This window comes from Myxine glutinosa, chromosome 2, assembly GCF_964187855.1.
Source record: "Myxine glutinosa chromosome 2, kmMyxGlut1.1, whole genome shotgun sequence".
In the NCBI taxonomy this organism is placed as follows: Eukaryota; Metazoa; Chordata; class Myxini; order Myxiniformes; family Myxinidae; genus Myxine; species Myxine glutinosa.
This window is the reverse complement of record NC_136262.1, coordinates 269,958,970-269,980,902: the sequence shown is the minus strand read 5'-3', so window position 1 is coordinate 269,980,902 and position 21,933 is coordinate 269,958,970. Positions and strand designations below refer to the sequence as shown.

At 40.8% G+C, this 21,933-nt stretch overlaps 1 protein-coding gene across 2 annotated transcripts in view; it reads left to right on the top strand.

Moving 5' to 3' along the window:
- LOC137420551 (attractin-like protein 1) overlaps positions 1 to 21,933 on the top strand; it is a gene marked incomplete at its 5' end in the record, with an annotated part of 219,432 nt that overhangs the window by 87,181 nt on the left and 110,318 nt on the right. For both annotated transcript variants that reach the window (XM_078772550.1, XM_078772552.1), the window contains 3 exon segments: positions 4,459 to 4,553; positions 9,269 to 9,347; positions 11,117 to 11,274. In XM_078772550.1, coding sequence (XP_078628676.1) covers positions 4,459 to 4,553; positions 9,269 to 9,347; positions 11,117 to 11,274 — 332 coding nt within the window.

The following is a 21,933-nucleotide window of genomic DNA, read 5'->3' as shown; positions in this document are numbered from 1 at the left end:
CACCCTAACCGCTAAGCCAACACCAGGCTACGAATGAAAGATGATAACAACTGTATGACAGCACTGTCATGGAAGCCTGAAGGAAGAAGGAAAGTAGGACGTCCTAGAACAACCTGGAGGAGAACAGTGGAAAAAAAGAGATAGGATTGAGATCATGGAATGAAGGCAGGCCAATAGGCAGAAACAGGGCATACTGGAGAACACGCAATGCAGCCTTATGGGCCATTAGGCCCGAAGGGGATGGATGAGAGATGATTAGATGACATCCTTAAAAAGAGTACGTTTCCTGTTTGGAATGATTTTCAATTTTGTTTGACTACTAGACAGGAAGACATTGAAAATATTATCTCAGTCCACTCTGTGCATGTGCGATCGCTACAGATTCAGAGACAAACTACAGTTAAACGGCACATTTACTTTCATATTCATTTTCCGATTCGTTTTCAAAATACAACATTCAATTTAAATAAGTTGTTCCTCAATCATAACCTGATAGGACGAATGGACCGACATACAGGAACCGATTGCTTAACCCTGCTTTTGGCTTCACGTGCCTGGGGAAATGACAAGAGGAGTGAGAGGGGAGAAACACAGTAATGTGGGCAGGAAGCCTGGATGTTTAGAGTTGAACTAGCAAAGGTTACTGAATGAACGTGCGTGTCCAAGACAAGCTGGGAGAGGTCATTGGGCTCAGAGATAGACCAGAGGATGGTGATAGAAAATAGAGAGACCACCGACCTGTTTGTCATGTGAGAGCAACGGACCTTCTGCTTCGGCCTCATCTCTGGAGATTTCAATAATGTTGAGAGCTTTAGATTTCACAGAATCCAGGAATGGCACAACTGATGTGGGGAAAAAGATTTCTCCAATCTTGTTTTCTTTCTACTGTTTTTCCTTATTTGTTTCTGGTCCTTTGGGGATATCTGGTGTTGTATCAACAATCAGGAGAGATAGAAAATGCCATTAGCAACAAACACCAATCATTGTGCCTCACGATGGGTTGTTTTTTTAATATAGTATCTAGATTCATGGAGGATTTAAAAGCAGAACTGCTCAGTATGGAGCAGAGCGAACAAAAACAACAGTAGAACCAGAGGAGGTAAGGGCAGGAGGGGATTGGAGGAGGGAGACAACAACAGCAGGATTGAGACAAAATAGAGGGAGACTAGGAGCAAAAAAACGACGTGGGGAAGAGCGAGAGCAAGAGGTGGACACATGGGGTGAACATGATAAAGACAGCAGCAAACTCTTAACAGCAGAGATGGAAGGAAAACAGGAAACCCAGAAATAGATCGCCTTGGGAGGGTCAATGGGGGTAGAAAATCGAATGGTTGTGAATGGAGGTTAGGGTTAGGATTGACCTCTGGTGTAAAGCCAGACTGCTCTGGGCACTGGTGCTCAAGCAGATGATGGCGAACCCGATCAATAATTTATCTGAGCAAAGATTTACCTGGCACTGAGAGAAGTGTCACCCCTCAGTAGTTGTTACAGTCCTGGCAAGCACCTTTACCCTCCCAGAGAGGGACGTTAAGGCCCCTCTTTCAGTCAGTTGAGATGATGCCTGTGCTCCAAACAGAGCACAGAACTGCATGCAACAACACACTTAAAGCATTTCCACCAGCCTTGAGAAGTTCAGCATGGATACCACAAATCCCAGGAGCTTTTCCCTCTTTCAACCAGTTCACCTCCACCTGCGTTTCCACAAACAAAGGTGGTTTGCAGTCAATTGGAGGGTCAGTAATAGGGATATTAACACCCCTGACATCCAACTCAACAGCTGGCAGGTCATCCTGGTAGAGCCGCTCGAAGTGACCAGCCCAACAGGCCTTCACCTCAGACTCCTCTGTCAAGAGCTCACCACCCTCCACTCTAAATGCAGTACACTGAGGGACAAGCTTGGAGAAACATAATGCACAGATTCCTATGTAAGCAGGACGAGGATCACTTGACTGCAGGTGATGTTCTCCCCTTTCACAGATTCCTCACACATAGGCCTCCTTGTCTGCCCTCAGTGAACATCTAATGTCTTGTCCTGTGACTCTGATCAATGGTATCGAGTGTCTCTTGGGAGACATAGTTCCTCTTCGTCTGATTGTGGGTTCCAAGACACCTCCCGGAAAATCAAGGATGGTAATCTTGAAGGCATCCATAACTCTTCAGGATGCCCTGAAACACCCAGCCCCCCTTGCCCCCCCCCCCGGATCTGCACTCAGCCAGTTTGTAAACTCTTCAGCTACCCTATCATCCTTGAGCTTGCCAACATCCAGCCTGGGCTTGAATGATTCCGTTCTCTTGGGTTTGAGCTGCAGCTTCCGAGTCGCTACAGCAAGCCTGTGGTTGGTATTGAGAAACTGAGCGCTCCAGTAGACCCTTCAGTCTGGAGCAAGCTCCAACGACGATCAACGAGATCACGGTCAATCTCCTTCTCTGCACTACCAGCATTGGAATACCAAGTCCAGCGATGTAGCTGTGTGTGCTGAATCCATGAGCCAACCATCTTGTGAAGTCAAGGGACTTGGTGCCATTCTTGTTTTTAATTTTTATTTAAATAATTATTGTTTATTCTTCTTGAACTTATTCTTGTTTCTAATTCTGGACCATGGGGACCAACTCACGTCTCATAGCCATCCATATCAGTGCCAGCCGATGCATTGAAATCCCCCAAGACGAGAAGAGTATCTCGCCTAGGGCACTGATCAACGACAGACTGAGCGTGGCATAGAATGTCTCCTTCTCAGTGAGATCACTCACCTCAGTTGGAGCACATACAGACATGAGGGAAAATGACACCCAGAGAGTGACTAATCCTCAGCCTCATAATACGCTCGTTGATTAGTGTTACTTAGATTACACTGGTCGGTACAATTGAACAATTGAACGACACGATTGAACAGACACACGTTTCTAGACCATTTTTGCATGCTGATTCCAAATCTGATTTTGGTTTTCCTCCAGCATGTCTAATTTTCATGATGAGACCGATCAATTTGAAAGGTTATTGCCTGTGGTTATAAGGTTATAAGACTCCACCTGTGTTAAATTGTAGTGATTCTGATTATTTCAGAATAAAATCTGCTGTTCCTGCAGGTTTCCTCTGCTGGGTAGTGCATTTCACAGCAAAGACTCAACCATGAGCATCAAGGAGCTTTAAAAAGACCTCTGGGATAAAGTTGTGGAAAGGCACAGATAAGGGGATGGGTACAAAAATATTTAAAAGGCCTTGAATATCCTTTGAAGTACAGTCAAGACAATCACGGTACCACCAAGAAGTGGAAGGATTATGGTACCACCAATACCCTGCCTAGATCATGCCGTCCCTCCAAACTGGATGAGCAAGCAAGGAGGAGACTGATCATAGAGGTCACCAAGAGGCCAATGGCAACTTTGAAAGAGCTGCAGGCCTTTATGGCAAAGACTGGTCACTGTGTGCATGTGACAACAATATCCCAAGCACTCCACAAATCTGGCCTGTACGGTAGGGTGGCAAGAAGGAGTGCCGTATTCATTTTGCCAACCTCAGAAGGATGACAGACTGAGTCAACCCACATGGTGTTATTCAACGGAACGACATGTGCTAAAACTCAAGACCCAAAGATCTTAAGCGAGCCACCTTAACCATTAAGGCAACACCATGCTTATTACAATTGAATTATATACTTGAACACTGTGTGAATTAAGGTGTTTGATGAACTCTCCAGTTCCATAAGGTTAAATGTTTAATTTCAAATTTGGTTTTCTTGTTTTCAAATTTGGTTTTCTTGTTTTCAAACTTGGTTTTCTTGTTTTCAAATTTGGTGTTCTTGTTTTCAAATTCGGTTTTCTTGTTTTCAAATTTGGTGTTCTTGTTTTCAAATTCGGTTTTCTTGTTTTCAAACTTGGTTTTCTTGTTTTCAAATTTGGTTTTCTTGTTTGCAAATTTGGTTTTCTTGTTTTCAAATCTGTTTTTTGTGTTTTCAAACTTGGTTTTCTTGTTTTCAAACTTGGTTTTCTTGTTTTCAAATTTGGTTTTCTTGTTTTCAAACTTGGTTTTCTTGTTTTCAAATTTGGTGTTCTTGTTTTCAAATTCGGTTTTCTTGTTTTCAAATTTGGTGTTCTTGTTTTCAAATTTGGTTTTCTTGTTTTCAAACTTGGTTTTCTTGTTTTCAAATTTGGTTTTCTTGTTTGCAAATTTGGTTTTCTTGTTTTCAAATCTGTTTTTTGTGTTTTCAAACTTGGTTTTCTTGTTTTCAAACTTGGTTTTCTTGTTTTCAAATTTGGTTTTCTTGTTTTTAAATTTGGTTTTCTTGTTTTCAAACTTGGTTTTCTTGTTTTCAAACTTGGTTTTCTTGTTGTCAAACTTGGTTTTCTTGTTTTCAAACTTGGTTTTCTTGTTTTCAAACTTGCTTTTCTTGTTTTCAAACATAGTTTTCTTGTTTTCAAAATTTGTTGTTCCTCACTACTTTTGACTTATGCTTACAGATCCATTAATGGTTGACTATCAGTACACCTTCACTCTTACCCAAGAAGATGATGAGCACTACACATCCATCAATTTCAAAACTATGCCGGAGGAGGTGAGCGAAATAATGTGGAAGCTGCGTTTGCGATATCAGCCACCGGACACGTGCTTGGACCCTGTGTACTTACTTTTTAGTTCCTCTTTGGGATTAATGGCTTCTAATTTGAGGGAAAGAACATGTAAACCCTTTCACTTAAAAAGTAAAAGTTTCAAAGGCATTGTGAGTCTTTAGTCATTATCTAAGCGCTCTGGCTTGAGATACGTTGTTGAGTTTGAGAAGTATTCTGCTTCTTTACTTACAATTATGTTTTTTCTGTTAATGCTGGGGTCACACTATCACGTAAAGCCTAGCCATAAGGGCCACGTAGGACCATTTTTTTGATTCGGGGTGGGACGTGGCTATCCCGTGGCAGTTACGGCATCCACGTGGCAGTCACGGGGTCTACGTGGCGCCTACTGCAAGGTAGAGCGGGAATTTCCAAAAGTTCAAAATTTTACCATGTAAAGTCAGTCTTGTCCACTGCCGTGGCGCCTACTTAACGGCCACGGGGCTACCCCCGTGAGGGCCGCGTAATACGTGGCACTACGTGGAAATTATGGGGGACCCCCTATTGCCATGGAGAGCCACGTAATCGCCACATATTGCCACGTATTGGCCCTGTATTGGCCACGTAGAACCCCGTAGCGCCACATGATTGCTATATAAGGAGCGATCCGGTGACAGAACCACGTGATCGCCACGTGCTCACCACGTCTTGGCCACGAAGTCGCCTCATAGAGCCCCGTAGTGCCTCGTAGAGCCACTTTACCACCCTGTAGAGCCCCGTAGTGCCACGTGTTTTGTACCGGCTGCATATAAATACGGGTCTCATCCCGCGCGGTCAGTTTTCGCGACACTTTCACAGTGTTCACAAGTTGTGGAGCTTTTTTAAGCAATTCTCTACAATTTTTGAAGCTCTTTCTCAACATTTCATCATGGTGAGAGGTGCTAGAGGAAGCAGCAGCAGCAGAGGAGGTGGCAACAGAGGTAAGGGATCTTAGAGGGGCAGGGGATCTCAGAGAGGGAGGAGTGTTACGTGGCCACTTTGTTCCACTCCTCTGGTATCTTGGGACATTTGATCACCTCTTCCATGTACTCAGCAATGATGGCCTCACAAGTCTCAGAGACGATTAGGCTGATGGTGTTGTGAGGACATTTGAACTCGTGGGCCAGGCTGTGGTAGGATATACCAGTGCCAAGGAACCTCAGGGTGATGGCCACCTTGAGACCAGGTGACAGGGCTTTCCTGAAGAATGTGTCTTGTTTCTGGATCCTTGGCCCAACTCTTCTGACTATCTCATGGTACAGGTCAGGTGACACCCTTGCAAAGGACTGGAACTCCTTGGCACTCTCATCTTCTAGCTCCTTCATCATGGTGTCATAGACACCCATCTCCTGTCTCTTGGAGATCCACCTCCTCACCCAGAGTCTCTTCTTCTTGGCTTTCCTCTGGATCTCTCTTGCCTGCTTCTCCTGCAGGACCAGTCCAGCAGCAGCATTGTACAGGGCATGCTGATATCTGAGGACAGCAATCTGCAGTCTCTGTCTTCTTGGTACTCTCATGGTGATGTTGCCTTCTTGAAGGTCAAGATGCTGAATGACTGGAAGGGGCTGGGGACCCCCTTTTTATAGGATTTTTAATGCGACACTTTTACGTGTCTCTTACAGGACACGTGGCTCCCACGTGGCACTACGTGGCAGTATGTGGCCCATATGTGGCACGTGGCGTTACGTGGCGTATACCTGGCCGTTACCTGGACATTACATGGCCTTACGTGGTGGATACGGCCAATTTTTACGAGGGTCTGACGTGGCGAGTACGTGGCTATCCCGTGGCTCTATGTCAGTTACAAGGCCCGCGGTTTACGGGTTGTTTACGGCGCCATAATTATTATTATTTAATTGGCCATATGTGGCCCTTACGGCTTGGCTTTACGTGATAGTGTGACCCCGGCATAAAAGAGTTGAGTTGTGCAGTTCATGGTTTGATTCCCTGCCTCACAATTATCTGGTCATGGGTCTGAGCAAAATGAATATTGTAGTCTGAATTATTATTTATTATTATTATTGAATTATTAATAATTATTATTGTTGAATTATTATTCAGACTATTATTATTATTGAATTATTCATAATTATTATTATTGAATTATCATTCAGACGATTATTCTGACAATTATTAGTTATAATTATTATTATTGAATTCTTATTCAGACTATAATTATTAATAATTATTGATATTGAATTCTTATTCAGACTACAGTGGTCTATTCGAGCATCTCTCACCTCAAAATTGCACATGGCTGTTGAAGTGTAGCAAACGCTTGTTGTACGCAGGTTTAGTTGATGCGGTTTCGACTTCACACATAAAAATATCTGTATGCCGTTCTGCTTTTACATAGGCCCAGTCTCTCTTTTATGTGGTATTTTTCTCCTGGTGTGGATTGGTATGCTTCTTACTCTGCTGCGGTTTTGATGGTATCTGAGACAGGCAGTGCTTCTTTGGGATTAACTGAGACCTGCAGTACTGTACTGAGCCTATCTCCGTGTCAAAATTGTGCTCCGTGGAATCGTAATAAATTATTTTTATTTTCGGTTATTGTAGAGATTTGTGATTTTTAACCATGGCTCTGAAGACGAAAACTTTTGCGAGTGGTGAACCAAGTGCAAAAACGTTAAAGAAAGTGATGTTTTTTACACAAAAAGTGGAGGGTTTGGATTAACGTCGTATCTCTCTGGGTGTTGGTACCTTTCTCACCAGACATGGCATTTCAGCAAAGGACTTCTGTGACTCCATGGGACCTTTCTCACCAGCCATGGCATTTCAGCAAAGGACTTCTGTGACTCCATGGGACCTTTCTCACCAGCCATGGCATTTCAGCAAAGGACTTCTGTGACTCCATGGGACCTTTCTCACCAGTCATGGCATTTCAGCAAAGGATTTCTGTGACTCCATGGGACCTTTCGCACCAGCCATGGTACTTCAGCAAAGGACTTCTGTGACTCCATGGGACCTTTCTCACCAGCCATGGCATTTCAGCAAAGGACTTCTGTGACTCCATGGGACCTATCTCACCAGCCATGGCACTTCGGCAAAGGACTTCTGTGACTCCATGGGACCTTTCTCACCAGCCATGGCACTTCAGCAAAGGACTTCTGTGACTCCATGGGACCTTTCTCACCAGCCATGGCATTTCAGCAAAGGACTTCTGTGACTCCATGGGACCTTTCTCACTACCCATAGCACTTCAACAAAGGACTTTTGTGTCTCCATGGGAACTTTCTGAGCAGCCATGACACTTCAGCAAAGGACTTCTGTGACTCCATGTGACTGACTAAATTTGTGACCTTTCTCATCTGGATTTCTCCCAATGGAAAATCCTCCCTTCTGGACTTAATGATGACTAACTTTACCGCAAATGTCTCCTGCTCTTCCTCTGCTCCAATTGGTTCATCTGATCCATTCTTGTGAGAGTCAACATTTCTCTGGCTATTCTCAGAGAACAGCCTCGGTGTTGGCGAGTCTGGCAGTTCATTCAGGCAGATTGGCAGAGACTGCAGTCAGCCATCTCTCTTCAGGACTGGTCTCCCACATCTACTGCCCCTGATTTTAACTCGGCTTGGGAATTATTTTACAGAAACCTGCTCTCTTAATCACAGATGAATCCCATCTCATCTTCAGTTATCATCGCCATCTTCCCTTCCATGGTACACTGAATCTTGTGGTGAGGCATTTGCTCTCAAATGGCATGGAAAGCAAACTCTGAAATTAACCTCTGAAATGACCCTCTTTTTCTGGAACGCAAACCCAATGGAAGGCAATCTCAGATCATTTCACAAAACTCACAACAGGAAAATGTCCACTCAGTCGAGCCAGAAAACAACATCTCCGCAACCTCAACAATGAACTTTCAAACTGGTCTTTCTCCTTTAAAACCTGGTGATGACTTGTTAAGTCTGTCTCTGGAGTATTCCTCCCTTCCACCCCCCCTCCCTCACTTAGTGTCACCACAGCTGACTCTGCTCCTTAGAAGCCTTGATTCTGTGTTTGCTTCCAAATCTTGTGTACCCAAACCTTTCATTCTCTGTACCACCATACCCAGTCATATACAACTGCTCTTTGATCATGTGTCATTTGCACATGAATGTGGAGGAAGTTTCTGGTAACCCTTGACTGTGATTCATCAGCTCCAGATGGCATCAGCTACTGTCCTAAAAACATGCTCTACTGCTCTTGCACATTCTCTCTCTACTCTTTTCACCCTATCTTTTACCCGAGGTCATCTTTTACCGGCTTGAAAATCCGCCAACATAACTGCATTACATTGGTGGTGAGGAGCTCAGAAGTGTCCAGAAAGGACTTCGCATGATGGAAGATGCCCAGACGGCGGTGCATGGCTTTGGGGGCCAGCTTGGGAATGTGGTTTTCCCAGGAAAGATCATGGCAGATAGTGAGACCAAAAAGCTTGAGTGACAGAACTTCTTGGAGAGGATTGTTCACAAAGTAGATGGGAGGGTTGTCCAGTCGGTCTTTTCGGAGAGACATCGTGAGAGTGTGAGATTTGTCAGGATTGAAAGACATGTTCCACTTGTTTGACCAGTCTGTGATGTTATCCAGGTCTGCAGAGAGTGAAGGTCTGAAAGCCAAGTGCTCGTGCTTACAAGCAAGTTGGGTTTGTATTTATTCTCTTTTGTCAATAAGATGCAATTTTCCTTCCCTTGTTTTTCAGCTGAGTCGTGACCTTGAGGTTTCAATTGATACGTCAAAAAGTGTGGATATGAACATCACATGGTCACCGGGCTCTTTATGTGAGTGCACTTGAAATCGCATTTCGCATAAATCACCTTCTTTGAGTGCAGAAATGTATTCACAGAAGGTGCACTTTTTGCAGGTTATTTCTTTATTTCCAATTTTATGCTTTATTTCTGCTCATTTTGTTTGCCAAAATTAAAACAATCACTGAAATTAAGTCACAAACATTTATAGTTTTATTGACATGATAACATTTATAGTTTTAATGACATCATGACAACATTTATAGTTTATTAACATCATGATAACATTTTGTAGTTTATTAACATCATGATAACATTTATAGTTTTAATGACATCACAATAACATTTATAGTTTAATGACATCATGATAACATTTATAGTTTTATTGACATGATAACATTTATAGTTTATTAACATCATGATAACATTTATAGTTTTAATGACATCACAATAACATTTATAGTTTAATGACATCATGATAACATTTATAGTTTTATTGACATGATAACATTTATAGTTTTAATGACATCACAATAACATTTATAGTTTATTAACATCATGATAACATTTATAGTTTTAATGACATCACAATAACATTTATAGTTTAATGACATCACAATAACATTTATAGTTTTATTGACATGATAACATTTATAGTTTTAATGACATCACAATAACATTTATAGTTTTAATGACATCACAATAACATTTATAGTTTATTAACATCATGATAACATTTATAGTTTATTAACATCATGATAACATTTATAGTTTTAATGACATCACAATAACATTTATAGTTTATTAACATCATGATAACATTTATAGTTTTAATGACATCACAATAACATTTATAGTTTATTAACATCATGATAACATTTATAGTTTATTAACATCATGATAACATTCATAGTTTTAATGACATCACAATAACATTTATAGTTTATTAACATCATGATAACATTTATAGTTTATTAACATCATGATAACATTTATAGTTTATTAACATCATGATAACATTTATAGTTTATTAACATCATGATAACATTTATAGTTTATTAACATCATGATAACATTTATAGTTTTAATGACATCACAATAACATTTATAGTTTATTAACATCATGATAACATTTATAGTTTTAATGACATCACAATAACATTTATAGTTTATTAACATAATGATAACATTTATAGTTTTAATGACATCACAATAACATTTATAGTTTATTAACATCATGATAACATTTATAGTTTTAATGACATCACAATAACATTTATAGTTTATTAACATCATGATAACATTTATAGTTTTAATGACATCACAATAACATTTATAGTTTATTAACATCATGATAACATTTATAGTTTATTAACATCATGATAACATTTATAGTTTATTAACATCATGATAACATTTATAGTTTTAATGACATCACAATAACATTTATAGTTTATTAACATCATGATAACATTTATAGTTTTAATGACATCACAATAACATTTATAGTTTATTAACATCATGATAACATTTATAGTTTTAATGACATCACAATAACATTTATAGTTTATTAACATCATGATAACATTTATAGTTTTAATGACATCACAATAACATTTATAGTTTAATGACATCATGATAACATTTATGGTGTTATTGACTTGCTGAATACTTTTGAGGTTTCATGGTTTAAGGATGTGAACATTTTGGATATTCGGAGGTGTGGGATTTATGAAAGGGACAGTGTGAGTATGAAGAGCCATTGTTAACCAATAACAACACCGATTGGATCTTCTGTGCAGATGGTGCTGTGACTGGTGAGGAAATGCTCATTGTGACAAAAACGAATATTCGTAGTTACAAGGAATCCTTTTCAAGTGAAAAGTATGATTTCCGGGGAAACCCCAACATCACATTCTACGTGTACATCAGTAACTTCACTTGGAAGGTGAAAGTCCAGGTCAGTTGGTAGGATTTTTCTTTTTTAAGATGGTGGGGAGGGAGGCAATGTAGCCTGCGTTGAACCCGGTGTCATTCCTCAGATTCATGTACAGTCATGTGAAAAAGTAAGTGCACCCCATGTAAAGTTTTGACTTTTTCAACATATTTCAACATACAGCTATTTGATCTTCATTTCAACAATATTGATAGATAAAGGTGATATAATATAACAAATATCATGAAACATTTACATTTTGTAGTCCATTGTATAATTTAAATAAACATAAATGCAAATTTCGCATGTGGAAAAAGTAAGTACACCCTTGGCTCTAATAGGTGGTATTGCCTCCTTTGGCAGAAACAACCTCAAGCAGGTGTTTCTTATAACTGTCTACCAGTCTCTGACATCGACTGGGAGGAATTTTTGCCCACTCCTCCATGCAGAATTCTTTCAGCTGTGCAATGTTTGCGGGGTTTCTTGCGTGCACAGCTCATTTCAAATCCCCCCACAACATCTCGATGGGATTTAGATCCGGGCTTTGACTTGGCCATTCCAGAACCCCTCCATTTCTTTTTTTTCAGCCATTCCTTGGTGGATTTACTGGTATGTTTAGGGTCATTGTCATGTTGCAAGGTCCACCTTGGGTTGAGCTTCAACTTCCCAACAGATGGCCTCACATTATCCTCAAGCACCCTCTGGTACAATGAATAATTCATAGTGGATTCTATGATGGTGAGCTGCCCAGGCCCTGATGCAGCAAAGCTGCCCCAAACCATAATATTTCCACCACCATGCTTTACAGTTGGTATCAGGTTCTTGTGGTCAAATGATGTCTTTGGTTTTCACCAAACATGTCTTCTGGTACTGTGGCCAAATAGCTCTACCTTTGACTCATCTGTCCAGAGCACATTGTTCCAGAAGTGCTGGTCTTTGCCTAGGTGTTCATTGGCAAACTTTAGTCTTGCCCTGATGTTCTTTCTGGACAGCAAAGGTTTCCTCCTGGCACACCTCCCGTGTGGATCAAATTTGTGCAGCCTCTTTCTAATGGTGGACTCTTGCACTTTGACATCAACAATGGCAAGAGCTACCTGTAGGTCCCGTGATGACATTCTGGGGGTTCTTAGAGACTTCTTTCAGCATCTTGTGGTCTGCCCTGGGGCTGAACTTGCTGGGGAGGCCTGGCCTGAACAAGTTGGCAGTTGTTTGGAATCTTCACCACTTGTAGATGATCTTCCGGACAGTCGAATGATTGATTTGAAATTGTTTGGAGATCTTTTTAAATCCCTTCCCAGACTCGTGGGCATCTATAACCTTCTTTCTGAAGGCCTCAGGGAGCTCTTTTGATTTAGGCATGGTGACGTTGCACACTTCAACAACAAAGAGCAAACCAAACTAAATGTCTGAGGTTTAAATAAGACAGGTTCCTCCAAGATCCTCTCTAATGATGTTCTAATCATTTGCACCTGAGCTGGTGCACCTGATTATAATTTTAGGTGTTTGAAGTAGTGATAAATGTAGGGGTGTACTTACTTTTTCCACATGCGAAATTTGCATTTATGTTTATTTAAATTATACAATGGACTACAAAATGTAAATGTTTCATGATATTTGTTATATTATATCACCTTTATCTATCAATATTGTTGAAATGAAGATCAAATAGCTGTATGCTGAAATATGTTGAAAAAGTCAAAACTTTACATGGGGTGTACTTACTTTTTCACGTGACTGTATCTTTGAAACGATGCCATGGAAAAAATTTAAACATGGCTCATTGTCAACTACTCCCCATGGGGAATAAGATATGTTAATGGTGATGTCATCGGTGCCTTCATTATAACGTCATAATCCGACGAGTATAACGGTTCATCTGATCAGTATGGATTTTTTTCTCTGCAATTGTTAGTCTGATGGATACAAAATTTTGGCCATAGGAGCGCCTCCTCCTGCAGAAGTTTTAAATGATAATTATGACGTCATCGGCCATGTGGTACAGGCACCATCTTTGAAACACTTTGCACCACTATATCTTTGAAACGACTCCATGGAAAAAATTGAAACATGGCTCATTGTCAACTTCTCCCCATGGGGATTAAGATTATGTTAATGGTGATGTCATCAGTGCCTTCGTTATAACGTCATAATCCGACAAGTATAACGCTTCATCCGATCAGTATGGATTTTTTTTCTCTGCAACTGTTGGTCTGATGGGTACGAAATTTTGGCCATAGGAGCGCCTCCTTCTGTATAATATTTTAATGATGATTAGGATGTCATAGGTCACGTGGTACAGGCACCTTCTTGGAAAAACAGAAAAACGTTGCACCTCTATATCAACAAAACTGGTCCATGGAAAAAATTGAAACGTGACTCATTGTAAAGAACTCCACATGGGGAATAGGTGTTGTTAATGATGACTTCATTGGTGCCATAATTATGATGTCATAATTTGACAAGGACAACACTTAGTCTGATCAGTTTTAAATTTATTGAGTGTGATCTACGCAACGATTATATTAGAGAATATAAATTTATGGTGTAATCGCTCACGTGGTCTGGCAGCCACATTGGATCAAAGAAAAATAAGCCTTCAAAAACAGAAGAGTTGGCTCGCACCAAGTTGACTGCGGCACCTGCTCCACCAAGTCTTAGCCCCCAGTGGTATTTATAATAAAGGCCATGGATTTGCTCTCCCATTGGAGTAAGACCCTCTCGTCTTCAGGCCATTGGTGCTCCTATGGTTGGCAGTGACTGCCCCAGAAGCATTGACGGAAAGAGAGTGGCAATCATATGTGTGGGAAACTTGCATGCTCAGGCTCGCCCAGATTGCTCAGATGGCAGAGCACTGGTATGGTTCACCAGAGGACCTGGGTTTGATTCCAGGTCTGGGCATGTAATTTTCCCACATATATGAATTTAAATATTTAATCTTGCTCATTAATCGAATAAAAAATATTTTAACAAGTTTTGGAACAACAACAACAACAACATGCATTTTAAGGCCATTTTCCCTGCTAGAGCGGGGGTTAGCCTTGCGGTCTCCATGACAATCTTCTCCATTTTGCCCTATTTTCTGCATCTCTCCTTGTTAACCCCCTTGCCCACATTTCTTCTTCCACCATCTTTAGCCAAGTCTTTCTCGGTCTTCCCCGTCCTCTACTTCCTTCTACATTCATTTCCATCACTCTTCTCAACCAGTCACTTTCATCCTTCCTCAACACATGACCAAACCATCTCAACCTGTTCCTCTTCACAGCATCAATCACAGGCTCTATTCCCATCATTTTTCGCAATTCATCATTTGTCTTCCTCTCTCTCAACGATACTCCGCACATCCACCGAACCATTCGCATTTCCACTCTTTCCAGCCTTCGTTGCTGCTCTACATTCATGACCCATGTCTCGCTCCCATAAATCATAACACTTCTCACACATGCAGCGTACACCTTTCCCTTCAGCTTCAACGACACTCCCCTCCTCATCAGCACGCCACTCAGTTCCCGAAACTTCTTCCATGCACATCTCACTTTAGCAACTGTTGCCGAGTCTGATCCACCTTCTCCATTCAACATGTCTCCGAGGTAGCAAAAAGTTTTGGAACAGAAATATGATAAAAAATGAAATCGGTATAAAAACACCAGGTATAGAAAAAATAGTGAAAAATATCAATGAAATCGGTATTAAAAAGACGAAGTCCAGGAAAATAGTGAAAAATAGCAATGAAATCGGTATAAAAACACCAAGTAGAGAAAAAATAGTGAAAAATAGCAATGAAATCGGGATAAAAAACGAAGTCCATGAAAATAGTGAAAAATAGCAATGAAATCGGTATTAAAAAAACGAAGTCCAGGAAAATAGTGAAAAATAGCAATGAAATCGGTATTAAAAAGACGAAGTCCAGGAAAATAGTGAAAAATAGCAATGAAAATCAAAAAAAAAAAAAAAATGAAGTCCAGGAAAATAGTGAAAAATAGCAATGAAATCGGTTTAAAAAATCTAAGTCCAGGAAAATAGTGAAAAATAGCAATGAAATCGGTATAAAAAAACGAAGTCCATGAAAATAGTGAAAAATAGCAATGAAATCGGTATTAAAAAAACCAAGTCCAGGAAAATAGTGAAAAATAGCAATGAAATCGGTATTAAAAAGACGAAGTCCAGGAAAATAGTGAAAAATAGCAATGAAATCGGTATTAAAAAGACGAAGTCCAGGAAAATAGTGAAAAATAGCAATGAAAACGGTATAAAAAAAAATCGAAGTCCAGGAAAATAGTGAAAAATAGCAATGAAATCGGTTTAAAAAATCTAAGTCCAGGAAAATAGTGAAAAATAGCAATGAAATCGGTATAAAAAAGCGAAGTCCAGGAAAATAGCGAAAAATACCAATGAAATCGGTGTAAAAACACCAAGTATAGAAAAAATAGTGAAAAATAGCATTGAAATCAGTATTAAAAAAAATCGAAGTCCAGGAAAATAGTGAAAATACCAATGAAATCGGTATAAAAACACCAAGTATAGAAAAAATAGTGAAAAATAGCATTGAAATCAGTATTAAAAAAAATCGAAGTCCAGGAAAATAGTGAAAAATAGCAATGAAATCGGTATAAAAACACCAAGTAGAGAAAAAATAGTGAAAAATAGCATTGAAATCGGTGTAAAAAAATCGAAGTCCAGGCTGTTGTGTACTCGTTCTAGAAAATCCTCATCTGCTCTGCCTTTTCCCTGTTCACGGACCCAATGTATCCATGGAATATTAAAATCCCCATAATCCATAATCTTCCCTTAAAACATGCCCTTCTGAATTATTCATGAACCCTTCTATTCTGATTTGTGTGTGTGTGGTGAATTATATTTACAGTTATGATTAGTTTAACTCTTCGTGTTTATTTTTCTTGTCCTATATCGTTAAATGTTTTAATGCATGGTTGAAAGAAAGACAAATTTACAAACAATAAGAAAGACAATTTTTTTTGTTATTTTAATATGAGACTTGTATTTAGCTCGTCAAATGTGGTATTTTCTGTGCGAATGAGTTCTTCACCAAGGAGTCCTTCCTTCATGCGTGTGGCACGGCCCCGCTATTTGTTCATGCCAAGTTTCGTTATTTGCCCTTCATGGCATGACCTGCGCTCGAACGATTTCTGCATACGGGCCATCGAGCCAGGACTGCAATTTCAGGGGTGACTTGTGTCTGACATTGCAGTGAATTGAGATATGCCAGCGGTGTCTCCGGCACGGCCAGTTTGCCTCCACCGAGTTCCACGGACCGTCTATTTGTGTTTTATATTACTTGAACTCATGGTTTAGCAAAGCTTAAAGATGGACCCTCCTTTGTGGATTGGCCTATTGTGCGAGTTGATGCTTTTCCTTCCGTTGTTATTCCCAGGTTGTTTATTATTCTTTCCAAGCCATCTTGTTCGAGTGACACTTTCTTCATTGGAACAGAACTTCACAAGACGTGCTAGAGCCTGTCTGACATTGTAGTGACGACATTGTAGTGACGACATTGTAGTGACGGGGCAACTTTATCTCTACAGCTTTATCATTAAAGCGTTTGGTTTTGCTCGTCATTCAGTTTCCAATAACACTCATTCTGGTAATTCTTACCAACTTTCCACTTTTGTCTTCTTGTAGTTCATCTACTCTGTTGTTATTTGTCTTTTTGTTCCTTATTCAACTCTTCCCTTTCACCTCCTTGTCGGTTTGTGAATTTTCCAACCTTTTTCATTGAGCTCTGCCATGAGCCTGCACTCTATAAAACAGAAGAGATATTCGTTCATATTGGCTTTTGAGAACTCAAAGTGTCCACAAAGTCTTTATTTGTGAACTGACATAAAATGACCAAGTTAAATATTTATCGGTCATTCATTTATTGTGTTCCAAGCACAAACCTTTATGATTGCACTTCCTGATTGAACTACAGATTGACACCAATTTGGAATACATGTAGGCATTGTAAGTACATTTTTCTTCTTCGCTGTCTAATGTTCATGGAAGAAATTGTCCAGACGACAATGTGCTCTCCACAAAAATTGACCAAACTTAAACTTACAATTACTCTTTCATCTTAACTTTCTACTCATCTGCCACAAGAATCTTTGCATCAAGAAAATAACCTGTCACCACTATTTCTGTCTATATTCCCTTTTCATCATATCTTCATTACATTCCTGCTGCCAGGTTCTTTAATATATCTCTCCCCAACCCATAGAGCCCTCTTCCTGCACAACAGCCAAGATGTTGTAAGACCCGTAGCCTTTTTCCTTTCCCTTTTAGTCTGTTGTTTGATGATGCGTGGGGTTGTATAGTAGTGACATCAATGGAATGGTGGCAACTTAGGAGGGGGTCGAGTTGGACACACTTTTTGCTGTAGATATGACGTTGTGTGGTGACCGAAATATCATTGTTGATAATCCACTCAATCCTTAAACCTCCCGTGCACAGTCCGTGGCATCATCACCAAATTAAGAGACGGGATTCCAATTGTTGACAAATCCAGGGTGATGTATTACACCAAATGTAAGGATTGACTGGTCATGCATTTGTGAGACTGGGAGGAACATAAAACTCAGATGGGAAGTATATACTACAGGGAAATATGGATGGGCAGGGTGAGGCAATCCGCAATAGCGCGTCATTGTGTACAACTTTGGCAATGGACGTGATCCGAATGTGACTCAGAGGCCTGGTTTCCTCACCCAATAAACATCAGAGATTGGTTCCATGGCCAATTCAGGGAAGGTGGTCTTCTCACGTGTAAGAAGCAGCCATCTCTCTTCAGGACTCGTCTCCCATCTCTACTGCTTCTGATGTTAACTCAGCCTGGAAATTCAACACCTCGCTCTCAGTACCAATTATTCCCTGTCGTACCCAACTGCTCCTGGAATCTGTGTCTCCCCCTGAGAAAGTGAAGAATGTTATTTTGAGCCTCAACTCTGGACGGCATCAGCTCACATGTCCTAAAATCCTGCTCTGCTGCTCTTGCACATCCTCTCTCTGTCCTTTTCACCCTGCCATTTGCACTAGGTCATCTTCCATCTGCTTGGAAATCCACCAACATCACTACATTACGTAAAAAGGTGAGAAAAGGGATCCCCTTATCTACAGACCTATCAGCTTACTTCCAGTCATCAGCAAGGTCATGGAATACATAATCTCAGTTGATATAAAATCCTTCCTTTTCTCTAACAATGTCATCTCAGATCATCAAATTGGTTTTAGACCAAGTCACTCCACCTTGGACATGTTGCTTGTAAGCATCCAAGAATGGATAGAGGCTCTTACTGTCACACATTAGACCAGGGCCGTCTCCAGGACATATCTCGTGCTTTTGATAGTCTGGCATCCCGCCTTATTCTCCAAACGGTCTGTCTATGGCATCCAACGCCGACTCCACACATGGCTTACTGACTTCCTATACTGTCGAAACCAACGTGTGGCTTTCAACGGAATCCTTTCATCTCCACCCCCTGTCAAGGCTTGAGTGCCCCAAGGCAGTATTCTGGGCCCAGTCCTATTCCTGATTTTCATAAATGATCTCTCTGACGTTCTGCAAAATTATCTTTGTCTATTTGATGATGACTCCGCCATCTGCTGTGACATTCCACAGGCTGCAGCCTCTTTTCTTTCTTCTGTCCAAGTTGACAAAATGACAAGCTTGTCAAACACTTGGAACATGTCTTTCAATCCTGACCAATCTCACACTCTCACTATCTCTGTCCAAAGAGACCATCTGGCAAATCATCCTGTCTACTCCAGTCCACTATCTCACCAATCCTTTTTAGGAGATTCAGTCATTCAAATTCCTGGATCTCACTTTCAACCATGATCTTGCTGTGGGAAACCACATTTCAAAGTTGGCCTACAAAGCCAACCGCTGACTGGGAATCCTCCTTTACACAAAGTCCTTCCTTGGCACACCGAAACTCTTATCCACCTACAAGGCTTTCATCCGCAGCTTGATGGAGTACTGCTCTCCCCTCTGGGCTGGCTCCCCTGCCTCACATCTTGTTCAGCTTAATGCCGTATTATTGGCATTAAGCTGAACTTATTGTTGGAATTATTGGAATCTGGATTATTGGAATCCCCACGATGAAGCCGAGTCTATGGGCCTATCACCTCTACATCGTAGACAGGTCGATGGTCTCTCCGTCTTCTCCCTCCTCCTCTCTGCTCTTGCACCCTCTCCACTTTCCGTGCTTTGCGCCACCCAGGTTTCTGCCTTGCTCACACAATCCACCATTCACCACCTTCTGGTGAAACTACCTAAATCCAGGATCACCACTCACCTCCACTCATTTGTTCGTCTTTTTTCCTGCCCGTGGAACAAACTTCCACAACCTCTTCATAATTTTCCCAGGGATGGTTTTTTAAGATCTCTGTAAGGTTATTTTTTATCATTCCTGTTGCTCCAATAATCACGGGTACAATTTCGGCACTCTTCAGCTTCCAGGATCTTTTCTTTTGTGCGTGTGCATGCATGTTGTCTTTGTCACAGTGTTGGGTTGTTTCTCGAAATATTATCCTGAATATTATCATTTGATACCTCCACTGATACTGATTGTCTGCTGCATCCTCTCAAGTGTTTGGATCAACGTCAAACTTTCACAGATGCCTTTTCAGCACATAATTACCTCCGCCACCAAAGGTGGACGGAGGTTATGTTTTCACCCCTGGCTGTCTGTCTGTGTGTGTCTGTTTTGAGACAAGATATCTCAAAAAGTTGTGGGCGGATTCGGACGAAATTTGGCGAAGATGTGGCGTATGTGACAAGGACGAAATGACTAGATTTTGGTGAAGATCCGGATTCGGATTCGGCTACTATAATCTTTTTAAAGTGATTCTTCACCATCGGGAGATTGGGCCAAAAAGGATACATAGCAGGATATCTCAAAAAGTTGTGGACGGATTTGGATTAAACTTGGTGGACATGTTGGGTGTCTGACAAGGAAGAATCGATTCAATTTTGGTGAATATCCGGATCCAGCTCGTATAATTTTTTAAGTGATTCGGCTGAAAACGAGGGGTAGATCAGGGTATGAAAGACTGGACCGATGGTGATTCCTGTGATTGAGTTTGTTTAATGTGATTCTATATTGTGATTTTCGGGTCCACTCTGAGATACAAAACGTAAACTGTTCACCAGGCGAAGGTATGCTCTCTACTGAGTGCCGGTCCAGTTCAATCATAATTTGGGATGGCCTATTGAACGTGGAGCTCTGGCAGGATAGCCTGCATGGATGCACACGATCCATATAGTCTGGGTTTGAATCCAGACTCGGCTAGGAATTGTCATCCTGGAGTTTCACATGCAGGCCAAGCATCGATATGTGCATGTTCCATCGGGTGGACGTTAAGCTGGGTGTCCAGTCTCCTGGTCGTTACTGGTCATTGGTGGACGTTAAGATCCCATGGTATCTTTCGACAAAGAGGAAGTGAGCTTATCAGCAGCACTTTGAAAAATTCCAAATACCCACCTGTCCAAAAATACAGCGAAAACTGCATTGATCAGCAGTATAGTTGCGACCGAGCTGAAATGATACGACCAGGAGCCACATCTGCCATACAAGAGAACAAGTGCACATAAAGCACGTCCTTGATGCTTAATAAACATCCTGGAGTTTTTCTTCCAAATGATGAAAGCATAAATGACATTCGCTGTCACGATTGTGAAAAATGATCATTGTGTCCAATCCGTTTGAAGGAAGTCATTTATTGTGCTTATAAATTGAGATAGAATGCAAGGGAAGGAGTACATGTGTGCATTTAAACATCATTAGTTGTTTTCTTTTGAACCTGAGCATCTTCATCATTTACCAAATATGATTTTAAAAAGTTTTTTTTTTTTAACAAAGCTCAACATTTTTTTTAAGTGAGACTTTTATTTGGAAATAACAATGCAAACAATGAGGTCCAAGATGAAGATTTTGAGATGCCAACGCGAACAATGTTTGGCGATGTAGATGTCATTGAATTGGAACATCGAGGATGACCATCGTAAGTAATCCAGGTGCAAGGATGCAGGTTGCTCTTTGGCTCTCATCCGTCACCGATTGAGAGCGGCCGATGCGCAATGGTACCAGGATAGACACGGACAGACGGTGACGAGACAACATCAGTGGAGATCCTCATGGAATGAGGTACAATAATTTTCCATGGAGTTTGTATTTGAAACATTACCGACTTCAGATTAATGTTGGTAGAATGGACTGAACGAGGCTGTTTAATTCAATCTCTCGTTATTTGTCCATCAGTCATTGGCTCAAACATCAGTCATTTTGCATCAGATTATATGTTTTTGTCCTTCCAAAGCAAAGAAGCACCAATCGATTTGCCTCGTCGGACCGATTGGCCTGTCTGTGTGTGTTGCCACCTTCTCCCTTGCTTGCGTGCCGGTTTGTTATTTTATGGACGTGCATGTCACGTGTATACCTGCCTCGCTTCATTTTCACATCACATTACTCTCCCAGGTGCAGGGGTATAACCTGCATTAAGGGACGTCTTGATGTAACAGACTGGTGATTTAATTAGTTCTTTGTGTCAAACATTGAGTGCTGTTTTCTGAGCTAATTAACACACTATTCCCAGTGTTTTTATTGGTTGGAAGCTAAATGGGTATGGGCATGTTGATATTGAAGGGATCCCCATTGAAAAAATATTATTTGGACTATTATCGATGTG